Source organism: Chironomus tepperi, unplaced genomic scaffold (assembly GCF_022539635.2).
Source record: "Chironomus tepperi strain 1889 unplaced genomic scaffold, CSIRO-AGI_Ctep_v1 contig_359, whole genome shotgun sequence".
In the NCBI taxonomy this organism is placed as follows: domain Eukaryota; kingdom Metazoa; phylum Arthropoda; class Insecta; order Diptera; family Chironomidae; genus Chironomus; species Chironomus tepperi.
In genome coordinates, this window is record NW_027226481.1 from 31,349 (window position 1) to 55,632 (window position 24,284).

Genomic DNA, 24,284 nt, shown 5'->3' on the forward strand with positions numbered 1-24,284 from the left:
GAAGTTAAGAATTATTTATAATGTAATATTCTCATACGTTACCCCCTAAACAGCTGTTTTTGTTAGTGCTACATCGCTCACATCTTCTAAGAGCACATAATGTTATTTTATGCTCCACCTATACATCCACAGATCTGCTTACAAATACTAATCAGATTTTCTTTGTTAGAAAGAAATCAATTACTCAAAAATTTTACAGCATAGAAGCATTGAATGAACTAAACAGTTTAACACCACTATACAGGAGCACATGTTGCTTGATTGTGATCGTGATGCAGTTTGTTATTTTATTGAGAGAATGAGAAAAGAAAAATTCGTTGTGACGAATCAAAAAAAAAAAAAAACTGAATGAATATCAGTTTACCATGCACAACTGTGAGAAGCAGAAGTAAAAAAATATTGAAAAACAAAATTTAAAATTATTTGCATAATGAAAAAAGATTTTTTACAATACAAAAATTAATTAAAATTCACATTAAAGGTAGAGAAAAATCATTTTTAAAAATTGTGCTACAATAATATTTTTAAGAGCATGTTACATAAAATTGTGAAACGAAAAAAATACATACAAAGAGGCGTCAATGCTCGAAAATAAATAAATTTTGTAATGAGTCTATATAATTTTCATTTCTCGTAGTCGCGAAGGGTTTATGAACTTTTAATCTATTTGTCTGTCTTTTTTATCGAGTTTGTGATTAAGAAATGTAAAGTTCATGCAGCAGAAACTGTGAAGAATATGATGACTATCTTGCTGCTAAGTATTAATAATAATCAGTGCGAATTAAATGTGATTTTCCAGTTTTTGAAGTTGTTTAGATATTAATAATCTTGTTTAAGTATTTCGATGTTCAAATACAGATAAGTTGTTTTGGCTGCATATTCTTGTTATTCTTGATTGAGATTCTATTTAAAAATCAGTGAAACTCTTCAAATTCTTAATTTCCAAATTTCTTTGTTTTCGCGCCAATATTTTGACTGCAAAATATCAAAATTTGAATCCAAGAAAGCCATTCTATCGTAAATAAGAACGTGCACGGCAACAACACTTTTTTCACACGTTTAATGTGACATTTAGTTAGACATTTCCGCTAATACTAACAAGTGTTGTTTCTAGTTTTTATATATATTTATAAATAAAGGTCTAGAGTAGTGAACTTGAAATATGAAAAGAATATGAATAAAAAATATTTTCTATATAAACGATAAGAGAGTAAAAATCAGCCACTTGAGAATGATTTTTAAGTTTTAACAATGTTTACATTTTATACTGTAGATTATTAAAGTAATAGAGTAGACCCAGACACATCAACATCAATTAAAATAGTTTGCATGATGAACGAAAGTGAATTAAATTCATTAGATGCGGAAGCATCAAATAAAGTACAAATTCTCGAGACACCAGAAGAGAGAAGAGTGAGACAATTATCTCTCAAAATCATCTACTTCACAATGTTTCTCATGACACTTGGATTCTCAATTATTTTGACTGGCATTTGGCCGTACTTAGATAAGGTATAAAAAACAGAATCGCACGGTTATTAAAGAAAATGAAGTCATTATTTTATTGTTTATATACAGTTAGACAAAAATGCTGGAAAGGAGTTTATGGGCTATATCATTGCCGCAAATCCATTAGGTCAATTTATATTTTCGCCAATATTCGGATGGTGGGCAAACAAGGCATCATCAGTTCGTACGCCATTTATCGTGTCAATGATAATTTTTTGTTTCGCAAGTGCCATGTACTCTTGTTTAGACATTGTGGAGAATAATGTAAAATGTTGGATGGTGTTTGCTAGATTTTTTGTTGGAGTTTCGTCTGCGAATATCGGTGAGTTAATTACTTGATGGTGAGCTAAAATCATGGAGTGTCATTCCAAATGTTGTAATCATGAGTGAACGTAGATATCTTGGCACACCATTAAGCAACTCCATTAATTGAAAATAATGACTCTTTCAAATTAACAAACACGAAATTGCGTTTTATTAGTAATTTGCAGAAGTTACGTATCAGCAGCAACTACACTTAAAGAGAGAACCAAAGCTGTTTCATTATTGACCCTTGCACAGACTCTAGGATTTATTTTCGGACCGATGCTTCAAGGACTTTTTACACCACTTGGCGGCGATGGAATTAAAATGTTTTACAATATTCCATTGTCAATGTATACGGCGCCAGGATGGCTAAATGTCTTCTTGGGATTACTTAATCTTATTTTATTCCTTCCAAAGTTTTTCCAAGACAAACGAGTTGCGGCACGTGAACAAATGTTGATGCATGGAAAAGAATCTGAAAAGGAGACATGGAAAGCAATAAAGCCGGATTATCTTGTGTCGTGGGCTTTAATCTTCTCATTATTCGTGTTTGTGTTTAATTTTGTATTACTCGAGAGTCTGGCAACACCTTTAACGATGGACCAGTTTGCATGGACAAAGAAAGAAGCACTGGAAAATATGGCATATATTATGACTGCCGGTGGAATTATTGCATGTGGAACATTTATGATGATATCACCATTGTGTAAAAAGTTCAAAGAAAATGATGTATTGATATACGGAGGATTCTTCCTCATGATTTTAGGAAGATTCACGCATATTCCGTACGGAACTGAAACTCCAAAGCTAGCATATCCCAAAGAATATGGTTTTGAGAATGGAACGTATGTTACATTTAAGGATGATGATGACGCTGTGTTAGGATGTCCATTTGTTGAACAAAAATGGTGTACAACAACACCAAAACTTGGATTCACTGAATTTATTATCGGATATTTACTTACTAGTTTTGGGTATGCAAATACATTTAAATGTCTAGTTCCTTTAACTAAATATAATACTTTATCTTTTTAGATACCCAATCGGCTTAACGCTTATTCAAACAATTTTTTCCAAAGTACTTGGACCTCGCCCTCAGGGAAATTGGATGGGACTGATGACCAATGCAGGTTGTTTATCGAGAATTTTTGGTCCCATTTGTGTGTCAATGCTTTATACTAGATTTGGTACACTTGTGATTATGTTATTCACGCTAGTTTTAATGCTTATACCAATGATATGGTTATTTTTACTGAAAGATCGACTTTATATAGAAGATTTTAAGAATCGGACGGTTGAAATGGAAGATATGAGTGAGAGAAGAAATTTACAGTCAGAAAAAGATAATATTAGATAATAAAAGTTATATTTACACAATTTGACATTTTGTTTATTATTTTTCATCTGATTTTCCTTTGAGAAAATTCTGGAAAATTCATAAAACAAGAATCATGCCAAAAAAGTAAGTTTTTGTTCTAACGGTTTTGACAGATTTAAATTTTCGCATCTTTCTTTATAGGAATAAAAGAGAAGCAAACTTTGGATAGCGATTTAATCATGTATTTAAATTTTTAAAAACTCTGGCTTAGCATTCAAGACTTAGTTTTTGATTTTATTCTGAAAAGTGAAATTCGTTTAGTCCTCAATAGAGGGTATTTTTGCTTCATCTGATATCCTTTCATATCTTGTTTTGTTGAGAACAATTCTCAAGAATTTGTTTTGTAGTACTTGTAGTTTTTGTAGATGTGTTTTTTCCGTTCAAATGCTGGACAAAATGGGTCTCACGGCTAATAAAGAAAAGTTTGTTTCAACTCAAAATGCCACTGAAGAGGAAGAAGTGCATCTCCACCACCAGCTCAACGCAGGTATATATCGAATCATGAAGCATTAAATCATAAAATTGTGATTATATTTTTGATGAGGTTGCCACTCTATTTGTGATGCATCATCGTTTCTCTGGAAGATTTCATTGATTATTCAAATTAGTTCAGAATGATAACAGATCCTTTTAGCATGAATTTGTTAATTCATATGTGTAGATGTTGTAGAGAGTTGGTGAAAATTCCTGTAATTTGATTTCATTGGTTTCTGAGAAAATTGAGAAATTTCAACATATCAAAATGAAACCCTAATTTGATCATTTTAAACAAGAGTCCGTTATGCCAGAAGAGGAAGATCTCGAATGTTGTCTATTGCTGTTTTGATTACTTTGATGAGTTGGTGAGATGTTGATCGTCTGTGACGTCACAGATGAAAATCTGATGATACTTCCTAATGCTGTATTGTTCTATAGCAATACTTCTCCAAATTTTGCTTAGGGAACTAAGCAAGCTTATTGGCCTATAGCTGCTCACTTCGTTTGCTGGTTTGCCATTTACGTGATGCTTTGTTTACAGCAACTTTCGGCAAATAGTTAATTTGACGTGTTGGTGATGAATTCATTGACTGTTTATTATGTTGACATCGTCTAATGCTTTAGGATTTTTCAGATTTCCAATGCTATGAGATTTCCTCTACATTTGTAAGTTCTGTGCACGTCACTAGCCCCACCACCCAATGCTTCCAGTTCAACTTCCATGTAGCTGCTGTTGTTGCTGCACTCAAGTGGATTTTCGTGAGCTTTACGAAGCAATGTCACTGAGAACGCTGGCTTTTTCCTGGATTATTAGTGATATTGCCATCAATCACCGCGTGGCATCGATTTTGAACCTTTCTTGCAATGCTTTGCAATCCTCCAGACTGTTTGGTTTCATGCAATTTCTGAAAGGCTTATTCTCAGTTTGTATTTCAGAGTTCCTTAGATTTTGTCTTTGACAACTTTCTGTAGAATGTTTAATTCAATTTGATTATCTCCTACGTTGCCATCTTCGTCGAAGACTTCTTTTCACCATTAATATGCAGCTTTGTCGATTCAAAGTTGATCAACTTCACAGTTTCTGGATCCATGATGAGTTCTGGGAATACTTCGATCAATGTTCTATCTCCTCTAATGTGTTGCAACAACAATCCAGATTTGTCATTCGATGCGACGAGTTATATACGATTTGAAGCTTTTCGACAGTGCAAGTCATGTCACCATATGTAAATTAATTTGTGGATGGATTTTTTGATGAATGTGCTGTGCATTTTTTTGTTGTTCAATCACCTCGTACTTCCTTGATTTACTGTCATGAAAACAACTAGTACACGACTATTTTTTTAATTCCTCTGTTTTCTGTCTCCGCAGATAAATACTCTGATGTTTGTTATTTTGTATGATAATTTCATTAGACGGAGAGGATGTGGCAGCTTATTGATTCGTTGATGTTTAATAATTCTAATGTGTTGTAACTTGGTTGAAATGTTTTAGATGACAATGATGAGATAAAGTTCATCAATGCGATCAAATGATGAATTACGTTAGGATGCGATTCTAATTAGGAAATGTTACAAAAATGCACTGCAAAATCAACGTTTTATGCTGAATTAATCGAAATTTGCTAACATCTTATCTGCAAGGCTGTTATCAAGTTCCAGTAAATTACGATGACTTTGGTGCTACAACATGTTGACTCATGTAGATTTTGGCAACTTCTTTAATAGCTTGTTGTACCTGTAGGTACTCTGGTTTTTTGGTGAAATTCGATGAATGAGTTGATGATGAACATGCAATTTGATATCTGTAGATGTTCATTTCAGCGATTTCCTTGGGCTGGTGAAATTCCTTTGTATCACCCTGGCCATGAAGGTACAGGATCGACCTTGTCAGTTTCCTGAAGGTTAGTGAATTGAAGTCTCAACCATTTCCACAAATGCGTTGAGTTCTGTTGATGATTTTATTGGTCTTTGGCTTTGACCTGTTGTTAATTCCGTCCCCATTCTATTTCTTCGGTTTTTGTTTTGATTTCACTGAATAGAAATAATTTGCTGTGGAAAATTTTGTCACTTTTATGGTGACTGGTGAGAAGGTTTCAGAAGCTGGTTTTCTGTTGTTGGTACCGGTTCTGGGATACTCCTAGCTGGTCTATGTGATGTAAGTTGTTCAGACCTGATTATTCAACTGCTTTTGATGTTTGGAGCAGCTCCAGGATTTCGTGAAGTTGTTCACCTGATGGTCAATTTCCTAGAATGTCGTTCGTTGATTTAGCTTTTCATTCCATAAACTCGTTTCCTGATTTCATTGATGTGAGTGAATGTATGTTTCTCGCCGAAAAAGTGACACTTTATTTTTCCATTGGGAACATCATAAGTTTCAATCGATTAGTGTAAGGACAGGTTTTTGATTCATCTGTTCAAATGAAACATACTAATGATTGTTACAATCACGTTGTCCATCACAAACTGCAAGCATGTTCGAACAGGAGGTCCGTTACGCCTGTTAAATAGTATTTTGCGCTTTACTTTGAAGCCGTTGACACAGTTGCTTTCGAAGGTTTTCCAAAATGTTACCTTCTGTACTTTATTAAAATACAGAACTGTAGCTTCTGAATTGTGTCGTTTTCGTGTCAACAGCTTTGAAAATCAATTTTGACAAGGTTTTATTTGGAATTAGACGAATGTTTTCCGTGTTTAAAAACCTTTTCCAAGTTACGATTCGTCCAATCCAGCACGAATTTCATCTGTGGTTCCTGGTTTGCATAGGTGTGAAACAATAGTCGTCCCAAATCTCCATTTTGATACAAAAATTTAAATTTCAGTTTATCCTTTTTGACGTTGATCATAAAACTCCTGGGTTGGTTGTTGATCATGGTTTCATCAACTTTCACTAGTTAATGGATCGGTGAGTCGATTTTGGTTTCTTCTTAGGTTGTTTCCATGATAATCTTTTATCTTTTGTTGTTTTGGAAGCAATTGCTGTTATCTCCGCTGAAGTTGAAAAATCTGTCATCGTACAGGAATTCTGGCATGAGAAGTCAAATTGTTTTTTTTGTCATCTTCTGCTTATTAAATTTATGCGACTAGAAGATTTCAAGGACGTTTTTCTGCCCTTAATGGTTAATTGAAGTTGTCTGTTTTGTTTTGAGATTTTCCATTAAATGTCATGAAGCTTTCAATAACAGACTGAATCTTGTTGTTGAGATTGAGGTTGTTTTTCCGAAAAGTATTTTCATTTGTTGTTGTTTCTACCGGTTGCCGAACAAGTTAAAATCACGTTTGAACAAGTTGAACTGAGCATTCGAAACTTTAATCTCATTTGAAGATTGCTATTTAAAGGAATTATGAAATTTAATTGCGGAGGTTGATTTCAATGAAGACACGTTCCCTTTGACGGACCGATGTGCAATGATAATAACGGTTTTGAAAATTTTAAATTTTCGCATCTTTCTTTATAGGAATAAAAAGAGAAGCAAACTGTGAAGCGATAATCATTATAAAAGAAAAACTCAGTGAGCAAAGACTAAAAATTCTTAGTGAAATTTAAATTCAATTTTTCAAAAGTAATAAAGAAAATTAACTTGCCACGAAGAGGTTTTAGTGCATCTCCACCACCAGCTCAACGCAGGTAAATATCAAATCATGAAGCATTAAATCATAAAATTGTGATTATATTTTCGATGAGGTTACACTCTCGTTGCATCATCGTTTCTCTGGAAGATTTCATTGATTAATTCAAATTAGTTCATGATAACAGATCCATTTAGCATGAATTTGTTAATTTTACTACTGTAAATTTCATAAAAATAGTAAATATTTCAACATATCAAAATGTCAAGAAAGTTCTCGAATGTTGTCTGTTATTTTTCGTCTGTGACGTCACAGATGAAAATCTGATGATACTTCCTAATGCTGTATCGTTCATAGTTCAACTTTGTTGGATATTTGCCATTCACTTGATGTTTGTTTACAGCAATTGCAAATGTTTATTGTGAAATTCATTGACTGTTTATTAATGTAATTAATATTTCTTTTTAGACCAATGGCAACTGCAGCTCCACAACAACCACGTCCAGCCCCACCACATGCACCAGTTCAAGCACCACCAGCTGCTGTGGCTGCACCAGCACCAGCAATGTCACAAGGACCTGGATTATTAGGAAATATTGCCTCAACAGCTGCTGGTGTTGCAATTGGGCACACAATGGGTCATGCAATCACAGGAATGTTCTCAGGATCAGGATCAGATTCACAACCACAACAACAACAAGCAGCTCCAGTTGCACAAGCACCACAATATGCAGCTCCAGTTGATCAACAAACAGCAAATGGACCCTGTGCCTGGGAAATTCGTCAATTCCTTCAATGTGCCCAACAACAATCAGATTTGTCATTATGCGACGGTTTCAATGAAGCTCTCCGACAGTGCAAGTCGTCTCACCATATGTAAATTAATTTGTGGACGGATTTTTTGATGAATGTGCTTTTTTTGTTGTTACAATCACCTCGTACTTCCTTGTTTACTGTCAAAAACAACTAGTACACGACTATTTTTTTAAATCCTCTGTTTTCTGCTGCAATAAATACATGAATTGATTTTTATATAAATTTTCTGATTTTATGTTTAATAATATAAATCCTTCCATAAATTTTCTAGATGGATGAGATAAAGTTCAAAATAGAATGAAATGAGAAATCTTAGATGGATTATAAAAAAAATTAGGAAATATTACAAAAATAACTGATAATAACAAATAGGAATTAATAAATTTGCGCATCATTCGATTATCAAGTTTTGATGATGACGCTCAACAGATAACAAAAGACTTTTTAATAGAATGATAGTGAGTGTGAATGTCTTTGTTTGAATTTTTGAGGTATTGTGTGGAATTTCCAATTTGTTAATCTTTTTGAATCCTTGAAATTAGACCAAACTGTATGAAATGAAGATATTTAGATGTTGACAGCAATTCCTCGGAAATTACTTTATCATCCTGGCCAAAATACAACGATTAGTCAGCCTGAAAGTCATGAGTCTCAACCATTTCAAAATCATCTCGTTTTTATCAATCGTACCTTTTAAGACGTCATTCATATCTGTGAGTCACAAATAGAAATAATTTCAAAATTTTCATCACTTTTAAGACTTATCTCAGAAATCTGTTTTAATTACTTAGTTATTAGTAATCTCAAAGATGTTATTCAACATCTTTTACTTTGAAGCTCAGACTGAAGCTTAAACAATTTCCTAGAATTCTTCTTAGTTATTTTCATTCCATAAACTCGTTTCCATTATCATGATTGAGTGAATAATGTGAGAAAAAGTGAAAAATATTGCTCCACAAACATCATAAGCATCATTAGTTAATTAGTTTTTATTCATCTGCAAATGAAATACTAATGATTATATATCCTTTTTCACAAATTAGCTTATTCTAAAGGATTTATGTATAAATAGTTTTTGCACTTTAGTTTTATTGAAATTGCTTTAAAATATTCGTTAAAATTTAATTCAAACTGTGTTTCTGATTTGACTGAAACCGAACAACAGCTTTGAAAATCAATTGAAAGGTTTTATTTAGAATTAGACGAAATGTTTGAAAACCTTACAATTTAGATTTGTCAAACCTTACACTTTCAAAACAATACAAATTCCATTTTGAACAAAAAATTGAATTTCAAAAATTCGTTATAAAACTCATGCGCTTTTAAAACTTTCACTCTTAATAAGGTAGCCGATTTTGTTTTTCTTATCATTTCCATAAATCTTTTATCTTTTGTGTTTTGGAAGCTATGTGAAAAGGTAGGAAAAATACAATTTTTTTTTCATCTTCTGCTTATTAAATTTATGAGATAGAAAATGAGAGGAAAAATTAATTAAGGTAATTAAATGAGAAGCTTTCAATAACAGACGTTGATGAAAAGTATTTTCATTTTTGCGGTTGAATTTAAGTTAAAATCTTTTTTGAATGGCATGAAATATCATTTGAAGATTGCTATTTAAAGGAATTATGAAATTTAATGAAGGTTGATTTCAATGAAGACATTGAATTTATATGTAGAATAGACTTAAATAATCTGGTAGTTATTAATAGCAAGTTAAATACCTAGCAGATAAATTTTACTAAATTTGTTCCACATCAAAAGTTTTTACTTAAAGTTTTAGCGTTTGAAGTCACTTATATATGTATTAAACATTCAGGAAATGTATACTTTATGTGAGCAAAGATATTGTACACGTAAAAGATGGTAAAACTGCTTGATTGCTTAATTTTTTGCAAAATTGGAAGAAAAATGAAAAAGCACGTGGTTTTAAAGAATCAGATCTTTTAGCTAAATCCTCTATGCCTATCTTTAACAATGTGTTATTTCAACAACATAATTCCATAAAAAAATCTCCGTCTCAATTCAATGTAAGACATTAAGCAATTTCTCATGCTGAATACGATTTGACATGTGGGCAACAAAATGAGTAACATACGTATGGTACCATAATATGCTGTACAAATATTAATTTAATGATATCTAACGACACACTTTCTCAATTGTTCTCCTTCCGCTCGTCCTGAACTTCAAAATATTTATTTTCATAGTTGAATTTTCAAGCAGACAAAATTGATATCTGTCGACATATTGTTGTTATAATAATATTATTATGATAATATAAAAATAGGAAGAGAACTTTTCAATGATGGTAAAAATATTGGAGACTCGCTCTGCATTGTCCATGGTTTATCATTATTTTAAGTACATGACTTGAAGTTGTGTTATTGAAAGAAATCACGACAATTTTCGAGAAAAGTTTATAGAATTTTCATTCTATTGTTAGTTGTGGCTTAAAGAGTGATTGTTGTTAAAATGTTTTGATGGAAGTAATTCAGAAGTTTCAGAACTTTTGACAAGTGTAGTTTGTTTTCACGATTGCCGAGTCCTACTTATATTGGTATACTTCCAAAAGCTAATGACCTAAACCAATTCATATTAAATCATAGCTTAAAGCACTGCTGAATAAAAAATTTGTTCTATCAAACACGCTACAGAAGATAAGAATGAAATGGAATCAATCTGACGGAATTAGCAATGCGAAGTAGCTCTCTATTAAATAACTATTTCCAAACACATTCCCAAATCATATCAATATCTCTTCCCATCCAACTGAATTGTTTTCTCATGAAAAAATAGAAAATGCTTGCAAATAGAAAGAACGACGATGATGAAGAAACGATTCCGAATATCAGAAATACGATATTGAATGAAAAGGTAGAATGAGATATAATTTTAATGTTTTATTGATGCTTTTATAATAAATTGCAGTTTTTTGCTAACGTCAGTCGTACTGGTTTTTTTAGTGGTTATCTTTATGTATTCTATCCATAGAGTCATTTGGTGAGCATGTGTTTCCAAGAAATATGATGAGGAATTAATGCATTTTTTATTTGAACGATTCTAGATCCACAATTTTATTCTTATTGTCAATTCAAATAAAATATATTTTGCTTCACTTCGAATAGTGCTTTAAGTTTGTTAGCTGTAGAATGATCAATTGAATCAATAGCTTTAGTTTAGACTTAAGAGGATTTTAAAGTTTGCAACTTACTTTGTATTCATGCTAAAAAGGAATTGATTTTTTCTGAACAATTTAGTGATTAAACTGATCCTCGATATAGATTTAAGCTGTCAGTGCCTCTTTTGTTGATTTACGGTGTTAGTTACTTTATTTAACTACTAATTCTGCATTAGTTTGCAAATTTTGAGTGTATACAGGACGAAATTTTGCAAATAATCTGAGATGACTTAATTTTGACAGGTAAAATATCTAATTTGAATTTTAAAAAGTCGTTACGAATTTTCTATTCATTTATTACAATTGAGAACAAATTTTCAATAATTCTATTTTCGGTTGCTAAACAATATCAATAACAGCACCGGAAATAATTATAATACAAAATTAAAACATTTGCGTCATTCTCACGTCCAAAATAAATTCAATAAACACCTCTTTTTCAAAAATAGAACATAAAACCCATTTAAATAAATTTTTATTATTTTTCTATCACACATTAGAACATCCTTAAAATTGTATTAGATATCCATAAAACATACATATGAATATAAGTAGATTCAAGTTAAACTAAAGTTTCACATCAAACTGGACGTGAAAATAGACACAGAAAGAGAATGTAAAACGAAGTGGATGAGCCTTCTTAATTTATGTCTCCCCTGAGGCAAATTAATAAGTCACTTTGCATTCACAACAGACATGAAAAGGCCTAAACTGGAACACGATGATGAGAAAATAAAACATTTTTGCATTTCGATAAATAAATTTTATTCGATAGACTATAAAATAGACACCAAACAAGAAGAATTAAGGCTCTCTCTTTTTTTTTAATGCCTCAACATAAAGATTCGCCTTTATTATGGCCATTTATCACTAACGATTTGAGAATGAGGAAAACTTTTTATTTATTTATTTTTTGTGCTGTTTTGTTTGGTTTCGGGCTGAATATAAACATTTCAAGAGATTCGATTGACAATGAAATAAATTAGTCTCATGTGCACATGCAACAATTAATTGTGAAATTTTCAACTCTTGGCAGTGCTCTCGTTTTTTTGGAGATGTTTGAATTGCCATAAATCTCTTAATTGACTTCTGGATTTTTATTTTCTCGTCGATTGAGTTTTGTCGATATTAAGGCAATTAATATTTTGAAAATTGAGGGTTATGAGTGGAGTTCCATCATTCCTGAGGCAAAGGGACCGCTTTTGGGTACCGTTATGGTAATTCTATTCCATAAAAGCATGTTATTTGCCTGTTACGGTATAACTGATTGATTTGATACCATAGCTCAAAGTCAACTCGTATTTTATAAGGACTTGAGTCGATTTCGAGCTCTTACTTACTTCGATGGCCGTACAGATCAACTGTGATCCATGACCTCCCTCAGATGTTGCTTAAAACAGGTGCTATCGCCTGTCAATTGCCAATATTAAACGCATTACTGTCTCTGTCGACAGCTTCCTTCCAGAAGTTCTTCGGTCTTCTACGAGCTTTGTTTTATTTAAGCCTTACATCTTGCCACGGCTTAATTCCTTTTTGGTGGTTTTAATTGGACTGTTGAACTTGATCCTTTAAAAATTCATTCAACAACTTTTTTCATTTGTTGCATTTTTTCGCCAACTAACCAAACCAGCTGGCCATAAACACATATTCGTACAGTATATATTGTCAATTTTAGTTTCACAAGCCTAACCAAAACCACAAATCCACCCCGAAATCACTTTCTCTCTTCTCTCCTATTTTTTTTAACCAGCATGAATCGCATATCATATGCATCACATCCAACAATGACACAAGGAAGTTGTTGGATGTAGAAATTCATTCTCTAAAATTAATATCAGTGTATGAATACTGAGTACAATGACTAGATGAATAGAATCGTCAAAAAAAGAGTGGCATAGAGTGAATGTAAGGAGTAAACCAGTGGTAAATGTTACGTGACTTGCTTTAATAAACTTTTAAGTTTAGTATAAAATGTACAATTCTTTTACAAAAAGGCATCATGACTATTAACTCTATACTTGCTGTGTCTTCCTTTCATTCTCTTGTTGTACATTTAATGACAATTTTCTTTCGGATGTCTCATTTGACATTTCATCTTATGTGACTTGTACTCGTGTACATACTTATTGTCTCTGTTGTTTAGGGAGAAAAAAATGTGATAATTAAATCTCGAAGCATGATCATGCCTTGATTCTTGTGTCAAACATTATTGCTGCTTCTGCAGTGGGAGGAAATTAAGGTAATTTTAGTAAATTTTATGATTTTTTTTCTCTTCCTTATCTAAATTTTCTTTATTCTGAGAGCTTTGATGGCAAGTGATGATAAGGTATAGAAGATTGTAAGTTAGAAAATCTGTTTGGTGTGAGGAAGTAAGGAGAATTTTGGGGAATGGACAGAATTGATTTCATTGTTATGGAACTCAGCTGAAACTTGGTTCGACTTAGGCATATCCTTGATGTCAGGACTTGTAGTCATATTTCCAATGCAAAATCCGAATAGACTTCGAGATCTAGGTAAGTGCTTCAAAATGGAAATGTCGTGAGCTTATACAACTTAATCTATCAGAATCAGCATCAATTAAAATTTGCATAGACCAGTGTTGTCCAAATTGCTACCGTGACATTATTAGTTCAAGCTCAGCAGCAGGTTTGGAAAACACTGACCCAGACAAACAGGCATGATACCCTCAATCATCTACAAAACAGAGCACCTCAAAAGCATCTCATGTAGGCGGTTGTAAACTCATTTGTAAATATCAACAAAATATTAAGCATGCACGTTCTAACGTATCTAAAATGATGAGATAGGACATTATACAAGACTACCTACGACACTTTTATATTCACATAGCAAAAAAATTGCCTCTTTTCATAATTTTCATCATTTTATGACCGTCACTATAACATTTTTATGACGATGTCTTTTGAATTAGCATAAGTGCGTGAATTCAGCATAGAATATGTATGTGTATCAAAAAAAAAAGAAGAAAGTAAAGGAAGTTAAATAGATAAAAGGGAACGAAAGATCAGAGGACCTTTCCAAATTCTTTAGCTTCACCTCCTTCCACTGCAATAATTTTTCTTTGCCTTTTTTTTCTTCTTCCTTTCTTCTGTGGAATCCCATTAGCAAAATTGAACAAGAAAAATTGACAGATGGCGACCGACATTTATCAATGGAAGGAGAAACATTTTTTTCTATAAAGAATCTTGTTAACTACTTATGCAGCACGATGGTAAAATGAAGATAAAATGCGTTATGATAACGAAATATTTGGGCAACAAGAAGAAGTCATAACAATAATCGAGTGAAATTAACAAGCTGTAGACACGCAATGGACAATTGATGAATATCTCTTGGGGTGATGGGGCATCATTGTTGGGTGGGGGATTGTATCTTTTGTAATTTCAGTGTTGAATATCTGAAATGATGTAGACAATGCTATTAGACATCGATCCGTACTTTCTTTTTTGGGGATGTTGATCAATGTGATCCATTGATCCGTTTGGAAGACATTGAAATAATGCCAACTGTAACAGTTTATGACAGTTTATGTTTTTAGATGCTTTTGGCAATTAAACCATCAAATTCAGACCTTTATTTCTCAGCAGCAATCATCTATATTAGATGCGTTGCCTGGATTAGTGGCGCATTTATTAAATTATTGCCTGCATAAAAAGACTTTAGCCGATTCAAAATATTTGACTTCCACTAAATTGTACAACTAATTGTTCATCAAATCTTAACTTAATTAAATTTCATTCCTAATAACTTATCAAACGGTATTTAAGGGAACAATAAATTAATATTTAATGCCAGTCTATCATCAGCTTCGAAATCTAATTAGTCTGTGATTAGCCTTTGAATTATTAATTTCTAATGAATTCGGTATATTTGACTCTCATATCATTTGCATTAATTATTGCATCTTCGTTTGGCGGAAGGCTTGCTATGTCAAATTTCAAAGAATATTTTCCATTTTGTGCATCGAAGATTTGAGGACATTTGATAATCAGTGTGAATTAGACAAGTTTAATTGCGTAAATAACAAAGGTAATTAGCGTGGAATGCAGTCATATTTGGACAATTTAGTAAAATTGAGTTCCTTGTGATCCAAAAAGGAATGTGTTTCCTTAACCAGGTTCCAATCTTGATAGATTCTTAAATTCATCGTATGCCCCTGCAAATCAGACACATAAAATCTCAAAATACAACATAGTAAGCATAAATGAAGCTTGCATAAGTTCTAAACATAATGATTTATAATTATGATCACGATCAACGTCCACTAACCAACATCATCCACATATTCATATAATTCGATTATCATTACTAGTCTACATACTGATAAAGAAGCAAAAGAAACTCATCACATCCCATTGCACAAATAGCATAATCAACTAACTCTGCTTACACATCATAACCGGACAAATAATGTAAAGCATTCAAATAAATGTATAAATGTTATTTCTGTCCATTCAGTGAAAGCCAATCAAGCTACATTTTGTTTTGTAAATAAATGAAGTGAAATGTTTGATGGATACTGTATAGCATGTCATAGAGTGTGATGTGATGATATGTAGGTATGATGTTACTACGACAACAATACAACGAACATAGAATTACAAGTTTTATTTTCAGATAAACTTTCAATGATGCGAAAATAACACAATGTGAGACATGAAAATATGAAAATGTAAAGCCTAGGGATGGGAGCTTGTGGATGATTTGGGAGTGGGAGTTGATGTTACTTGTCAATGAGATTAAAGGAATTTTGTAAGCAAATTTAGATAACTCAGATTTTTAATTGGTAATTCGATCTATACCCGAGCTGTATGATGCATTCGCTAGGGTACCATTGCCAAAACTTTGTTGCCAAGACGCAAGGCTGCCCTGAAGTCAACGGGACGGCTGAATTTAACTTATTTTTAAGATCAAAATTCTGAACTATTAAGTCACCTCAGAAATTTTCTGCTAAAATTCAGGCAACTCAGAGGATTTTTTTGAGTATTTTTCTAAATAATTCGGTCATCTCAGAAATTTTCTAATAAAGATTCAGTCAACTCGGAAGTCTTTTTTGAGTATTTTTCAAAATAATTCAGTTGTTATTCTGTCATCTCAGAATTTTTCATAAGTAAAATTAAGTCAACTCGGTTTCCAACCCCTGCTCATCAATGAATTTGTGAAGCTTATTAAGTAAAACCTTAATTTTTAAGCTCATCAGAGCGAGAAGCAAAAAAAAAAATTGCTCAGCAACATCAACAGAATCAAATAAAATAATTTTATGATGAACAACAACCATAAATAGTGATGTCATGCTGACATCAGTACAAATTGCTTAATTAACCACACATGTGTTTATATTATTCACATTTAATTACTCATTGCCGGTTTAATTAATGACAAATGAGAGGGAAAAAATAATTTTTTGTTCGTGCGAATGTCGTTGAAACTTTGAAGAGAACTGAAAAATTTCAAAAGCTTTTTATTGGATGTTAATGACATTCGAGGACATGCGCATATTGTCACGATAATATACGACACGAAGTGCATTTTACGCTCTCAATTTTCCGTCCGCCGTTGAGAATGAAGAGATAAAAAAAAATTCACCGTCAAGTGGCCGAAAAAGGAATTTTTTCAGTCTCATGCTCGCAAAAATTCAATTTGAATAACAATGCAAGAAATTTTTTACCCTTTTTGGTTTGGAATAAAAATCCATAAAATGTTTTTGTTTTCCTTTGTTATTCATGCTCCACTTCTGTCCAAAAATTACATACCCTTTTTGTGTTCCTACAATCAAACAATTAACAACAGCAATAAACATTAAATATTTATTACAATTAACCGGCAACTCATTAAAAAACGATTTAAAATCATTTCTCGTCCTAACTGCAGGATGATAACAGATGTAAATTTTGTAGGTAAATAGAAAATTATGTCAGGAGCTTCGGGGGTAGATTTTAGCATATTTTTAAGCAGACTGATGGGGTTTGTTTACTTATTTTCTTGTTGGTGTTATGAATGGAATTAAAGGATGGAGATTTTAGTAGTTGTTTTGTCAATGCGGATGTGTCATGTGTTTTTTGTGTTTGATGAGGATTTTAACAAATTATATGGATTTTACATGCATTTTGTGGGGGATGTGTCGATTTAAAACTTGTAAAACATGTTTTTATTGTGTTACTAATTTTTGTTAGAGGGGGATCTATTATTTGGATCTATTAAGCTGCGTAAAAATCAGAAGTGGAGTAATTGTCGATATATGGATCTATTGTTTGATTCAGAAACGCTGATTAGGTTTTGATGTCATTTTGAAAACACATTGCTATGATTTCTATATCGAGACAAATTCTCAGGTCTATATCTCGGTAATGCATAAAATTAGTTGAATTTACGGATTTTATGGCATGATCTATGCTGCCGAGTAACTAAACGAGCGTCAAAAACAATGCCGAATGACACATGGAGCCATGCACATAGACATGATAGCACAAAGAGAACATAATTCATCACAGACTGTGGAAATCTGAGGTCGAAATCCTTCGACACTCAATGTCGAAGGATTCAAAAAACGTCAAAGGGAGTCGAAATTAGCTGGATAAAAGCTGATGTAAAATCTGTAAAATTTCGACGCATGATGACTTGCTGATTTGAGTACCTAAAAACAAGGATTGAGTAAAACAATAATTTTTTTGTTTTCTTAGTATTAAAAATTTTAGAAGTTTTGTAAGCCAAAATTATAGGCGGACATTTATGACATGAAAGCACAACTTCGACAACATGATTCATCACAAGAACAGCATCAGGATGAAGTAGATCTGGATTTAACGTCAAACGTGCATCAAGTCGGTTAACACAACTGTACCACTCAATCTAATGACTAATTTTGATCAAATCATTCCTCAAATAACATACAGAAACAAAGACGCTCATCATCAACAGCCACTTAAACTCCTTCAAACTTCCTTACTTCTAAAAACCTAAAGGTGATAAAATATTACACCACAACAGTATAACAATGATGAGAAAAAGTGTAAGAAACAAACCATACAGAAATTTTTTACCTTTTTTTCCTCTCCTTCCCAATCGCCCATAATCCTCTCCTAAAAAGGAAATAGAAAAGCTTAGGAATGTAATTAACAGCACAACAGAGTTGATGATTTTTCACCAAAACAGAAAGGAAGGAAAAAAATCCCTTTTTTGTGCTTACAGTAACAGAAAAAAAAATTGTAGAACAAATACATTTGGCAGTTCCATAAATAAAACTATTGTGGCCAGTAACTTTGTAAATAAATGAGAAAATGGAAAAATGAGCTAAAATCCGGCAAGAAAAAAAATTGTCTATGGCACAAAAAAAATAAAAATAAATGAGTTCACTTCGCATAAACTAATTGTTTTTTCCCACTTTTTTTTGTTGTCTTTTAGGTCGGATATGGATCGGTAGTTTTACTGTTTGTGGCTTCTCCTTGAGGGTGAATTTTTTCTTTTTGTCTGAATGACCGAGATTCCTTTAAGAGCATACTTAATTAAAGTCTTGAGATAAAATATTGCTTGAGGAGCTTTTAAGGTCATGATGAAATTTATGATGGAAATTATTAAGTGTTGAGTAGGTCACGAAATGCAAATAATATGAAGAAGTGACGTTAATTTATTGAATGATGTGGAAAAAGTTTGGTCTTCTTGATAGTTTAATCGATGATTTTCTTGAATTTTGCTGATGATGTGTATAACATGTGTTATGGAGAAATGGATCCAAAATGGGACGTTCCTGAACAGTACAGTTTGTTGGCTAGGGCACGGCTGTATCGCCGTATGAACGGTAAGACTCGAAGTTGCCTTGACAGCATCGTGAAAGTTGATTTCGGCCCAATTTTATGATGAAACAAGCAGTTCACCGCATTCTGCTTCTCGATATCTGAACCTTGATGTGGTTAAAGCAATCGGACACTTCATGCAGTGGTGCTTCTGTTACAGCATATTTTTGGATTAAATTGTTCAATTTTCTAGGATTTTTTGAGACTAAAATCTCAAATATCTCAAAATTTTAGAACAAATCTACCATTTAGCACCTTTTTGAGCCGATTCAAGACGACTCGACTCGACACAAAATACAAGCCTACTTCCAGATCTGCCCCTGAGTCGATCATTCAACATAACATTCAAAAACCTTTAAAAATTCCCACAAACTTCAAAAATGTATTCAGGAACAAAAAAATTAAATTCAAATTAAAGTTCATGATTAATTATGCAAGACTACCCATCACTCTAAATCCCTCAAAACTGTAACTATTTCGTACCGACATAAAAAACATTCACAATTAATCTCTTCATCACTCGCTAATCTCTACGAAAGAGCGCTTCAGCACCCATCACAGTACTCATCTAAATCCTTTTCAACTGTTTATCTGTTCATTTTTCCACATTCAGCTTTTCAGTCTCTAGTGAAAAATTTTCTATTTTTTGCTCCCTATTCATAATTGGATTTTCTCACAATATTAATTCTTTTCTACACTTGGTTATTGTATGCTTTTTTTCCACACTTCACTCATTCAAATCGCTCGGTGTGTTATTAATTGGTCTTCACATAATAATAATAATGATCATTAAGAGCAGAATAGTAAAAATATTTGAGTGAAAAACAAATTGTGCAAAAATCACAATGGGAATTGATGTGTGTTCATATGGATTTTTGTGCTGTGCTTCACATTTTCACTTAAATTCTATATGTCTACATTTCGACATACATATTATGTGATTAAGTGTGTGAAAAATGACGGACAATTAACACAAAATTTGTTTCTCATTCGCATTTTCATTTTTGCTGAACTTTTTCCTTTTTTATTTGAGATGAAAATGAAAAGAAAATTTATTTTACGCATAATGGAATTTGTGGAATGAGACAGTTGTCTTATTTAAATCATACGTTTAACATGCCTTATAATAAAGCTCCCATCAACTATGCATGAAATGCCATTCTTCACAACATTTCATCTCATTTTTCTATATGACTCCTTTCATCTCACAGGAAGGAGGAAAAGTTGGAAAAGATTTGTTGGAATATTGAGATTATTTGGAGCGTTTATGATGATTTGGAATCTATAAAGGTCGATTTCCTAAAGTTTGGGATCAGTTAAGAAAAGCAAACCTGTCTTTCTTACGTTTGGTCTCCGTTGCGTCACCATATTAACCATATTAACGGCAAGTCACTAAAAGGCCCTGACGACATCAAGACGACGGATTTCTACTAAAAATGGAGTTCATCTTATTGTCCTGTTGGATATGCTTGAAGTTTACTTGGTTATAAGATCTACCAAAGTTTGAAGTACACTGAGACTTATGATCGTATTTGATAGAACTCCAACAAACTATGTACTCTTAAGCAGTGTTGATATGGATTGCCTTTGAAAAAGGCATTGCCTTTGCCTTTGCAAAGATTTTGCCTTTTTCAAAGGCAGAAAAAAGGCAAAGGCAATTTTTTCTGCCTTGGCAAGGCAAACTCAAAGGCAAAGGCAAATCTTTGCAAAGGCAGGCAATTTTTTTAAAAATGGATTTTTTTGTGCCTTAAATATTGGAAATTAAAGGCATTGCCTTTGACTTTGCGAAGATTTTGCCTTTGCAAAGACAGAAAAAATTGCCTTTGCCTTTTTTCTGCCTTTGAAAAATTCTTTTTTAAGAAACTTTGCCTTTTCATTGCCTTTGCAAAGTTTGCCTTTTTTAAAGTCAAAGGCAAGATATCAACACTGCTCTTAAGTATGTTATAACCATAAGTACAAACAAGCTAAATGATTACGAACCCCCCAAACCGTCCATAATCATGAAAGTCATTCTCCTCAAATACTATGCTCTTAAAAATTCTTGACAATTCACACATTTGTGTTTGCTTTTATGACGATCAAGAATGCAAGAGTGTCAGAGCTGGTAAAAGGCACACAAGGAAATAATGTGACATGATTTCTTCATCAAAAGAGGCGGGTGAGGCAAAAAAAAAAAATGGAATCACCCATTCATCTGAATATATTTTTTTTCTCTCTTCCTTTCCTTTCTCCACAGCACAAACAATGCGATACAAAGGGAAATAAGATGTGAAAACATGGCATAGAGGAGGAAAAAAAGGGAAGGAATTGAATGACACTGACATATTTGGATCATGAGAATAATCAAGGCAAATATGTGTATCTATAACACAAAAGGTTTACGGACGGGAAAATCAATAAAGAGAATTTTTTAAACAGAAAGGTAATGTCAAGGATTTGTTTATGTTTATGGAGATGGGGAATTTGATTTTTGTTGAGTCTGATTTCTCGTGCTAATTCAGAGGGGATTTCATGGATGATTTTTTGTAAACAGCATTTACTTTTGTGATAAGTGAGAGGATTTAGAAGCGATTGTTATCAATATTGGATATCCGGAAATATGAGTTTCACTTACTTCTGCAGTTCTGGATGGGATTTAGGTACAGAACCATATCTTTGAAGTCCAGGTTGATATGAAAAATCCCAAAAAACCTTAAAATTCCCATTTAAATTTTACATCATGCAAGTCTGTTCCAAAAAGTCAACCACAAAAAAATCAATACCACACAGCCAATCAATCCTCATAATATGCAACCATAAAATATGCGATGAAATTTCATCGCGTTAATGAAACAGAAATTATTGGTTAAATGAGGTAAAAAATTAAAAAATTAATAAGCTTTACAGCACAAACACTCACATGTGAACACAACGAACAGTATGACAATATAGAAAGAATCAATTTTAATTGCGACATGCCTTTAATTAATTTTAATTAAATGTTTATCAAGCTTTATGTTGATGATGGCAAGATGATGACTGTGCTCTGGGGATTGTGACTTTTTTGATTCTGAAATTTTGGGATTTTGGCAGAGATACTGATGTATTTGGAGCTGGTATTTGAGGGTGGATTGAATTATTTTGAGGTTATGTATCTGGAATGAGGTCGTTTCAGTATTAGGGAATGAGAATAGGCTTATATGTTCATCTTTTGAGTCAGATTTCGAATATTTAATGAATTTTTGATAACAATTCCGAACTTTGGAGACACACGACTATATAATGAAAAAAGTGTGGCCTTAAGTCACCGCTTGTCCTGTTTTTACCAAATCTGACTCCACATTAGAGTGTATAGCAGGAAATAATCTGCGGCCTGTTTCACTAAAGTGGATTATCCTCGAATTTGGATTATCCACATCAGCTTTTTGGAAAAATTTCAAACAATTTAAGAGTTACATTATTTTTGTTTTTAGTTTATAATAATGTGACTCCGCCGTGACAATTCTATATATTTTTAATTTTGTTGGTCATTAAGATGTATTAATTGTTCAATTTTTCAGTTAAATCTAGTAGATTTACTTGAATTATTGCTATAAATTTGTCAATGATTGAGAACACAAAATTCCAAACATACGAAAATATAGGTTAAAGTGTACTCTACAAGTATCACATAGTGTATCTTTGAAAATTCTTAAAATGTAAGAGATATTTCCAAAAAACTGAAGTGGATAATCCGAATTCGAGGATAATCCACTTTAGTGAAACAGGCCGCTGGATTTGGACACAATTCTGACTCTAAAGTACATCAAGTCATTTCCGACACACCATGAGCTCACCACACTCCCATCCCTTGAGTCCACAGCAGGATTAATGTTGAAAAAGAGACGAAAGGAAAAAAATTGATGTGAAGTAGACAGATGTGTGGCATCAAGCTTAATTAAATTGATTATCATCGAAAAACACGCTTCGTTTATGGGAAAAAAAATTTTAATCGAAGAATTTTTTTCCTTCCTAAAAAGCGATAAGCAGCATAAGAGGAGAAAAAAAAACTTTAAGTAATCATGAATGCTGAAAAAACTTTCGCACTCAGACTTTTCATATTGATTTTTGTTAACAAGTTTCGCTGTGTCGTTTATTGAAAAAAGGGACAGAAAAAAGAAACTTTTTCTCTTTAGTTTTTTTTTGTTACGGTGCACAATGTCAGGAGTACGACATAAAGTATCCATTTTAGCATTATCATAATCATCGGGTCGAAGTGAAATGTCTGGCACTATTGTTTGACACTTTCTGCATACCTTTTTGTGCTTATTTTCTCACATCTTCATTGCTAACTAAAAATGAGATGCTGAATCACTTTGAATGCTAAATGAAATACATTTTAGCTTGTGTTTCATGTTGCAGAATTGCGTGCAGTTTTTGGCTGGGTTTGGGAAATGAGAGGAAGAGAATTTGAATGATTTTGGGGCTGAGTGACTTGAAATTTGGGATTTTAATGGCGAATTTTCAATATTTTTCATAATTATTCTAGCAAATTGAATATTTTTAAGATCTTTGAATGTTCTGATGTCAAGTTTTCAAAGCTTGTCTAGCTTATACACATCTCTGGTATGTCTTTACATGCCCTAACATACTTTATCTCGATCCACACAGAACAAAAACCCTCAAATCTTCCTAAAAGCGTCAACTCCACCGAACCTTCCCCAAACTTCCACAACTCTTCATGTCCCTCTTCTTCTTTACTATATGTGGACATTATTGCTTCATCACAAACATTTAGGAATGAAAAATAAGAAGAAACTGTGCAAAAAGAAAAGCATTTTAACTCGATTATTCCATTTCGGAAATTTCTATTGACTAAACGTGACTAAACTATGAGTTTTTGCAGTCACTATTGTCGTTATTGTTGAAAATTGCTGGTTGTCGTCGATGATTTTTTTGCTTCTCTTTTTTAGTCTCTTGGAAAGAATTTTTTCGTTTTTTGTGGACATGATATGGGAAATTTATTCAATTCTAAGCTGAAATAAAATTTAAATAATTTCCAATTCCAAAAAGTTTAATCTGGGTTTAATCGTATAAGAATGAAATTATCTTGAATGTTTGAGGATGTTTTTATGTGCTGCTAAAGGTTGGCTTTGGGGATCAGTTGAATTACATGTCAGTTAAGCCATTTTTCAATTTTTTATTTAATTTTCTTTCAGTTCATTTGGAAGTATTTTTTTTTATTGAAATGATCCTTTAGGAGCTTTGAGGTTGATTTTGTC

General features: G+C 32.6%; 2 protein-coding genes across 3 annotated transcripts; both read left to right on the forward strand.

Moving 5' to 3' along the window:
- Window positions 1–366: 366 nt before the first annotated feature.
- Window positions 367–3,197, forward strand: LOC139095003 (major facilitator superfamily domain-containing protein 8-like). Of its 2 annotated transcripts, XM_070646248.1 has the most exons (5): window positions 367–481; window positions 1,274–1,512; window positions 1,579–1,831; window positions 1,991–2,789; window positions 2,851–3,197. In XM_070646248.1, the coding sequence occupies exons 2-5, from the start codon at window positions 1,330–1,332 to the stop codon at window positions 3,170–3,172; spliced, it is 1,557 nt and encodes a 518-aa protein (XP_070502349.1). In that variant the 5' UTR covers window positions 367–481; window positions 1,274–1,329; the 3' UTR covers window positions 3,173–3,197. The 2 variants fall into 2 exon arrangements, with proteins under 2 accessions (XP_070502349.1, XP_070502350.1); XM_070646249.1 differs by lacking the exon at window positions 367–481 and having other exon boundaries at window positions 532–1,512.
- A 392-nt stretch (window positions 3,198–3,589) lies between these two features.
- Window positions 3,590–8,279, forward strand: LOC139095044 (coiled-coil-helix-coiled-coil-helix domain-containing protein 10, mitochondrial-like). Its single transcript, XM_070646291.1, has 3 exons — window positions 3,590–3,680; window positions 7,234–7,297; window positions 7,708–8,279. The coding sequence occupies exons 1-3, from the start codon at window positions 3,590–3,592 to the stop codon at window positions 8,117–8,119; spliced, it is 567 nt and encodes a 188-aa protein (XP_070502392.1). The 3' UTR covers window positions 8,120–8,279.
- Window positions 8,280–24,284: the final 16,005 nt, after the last annotated feature.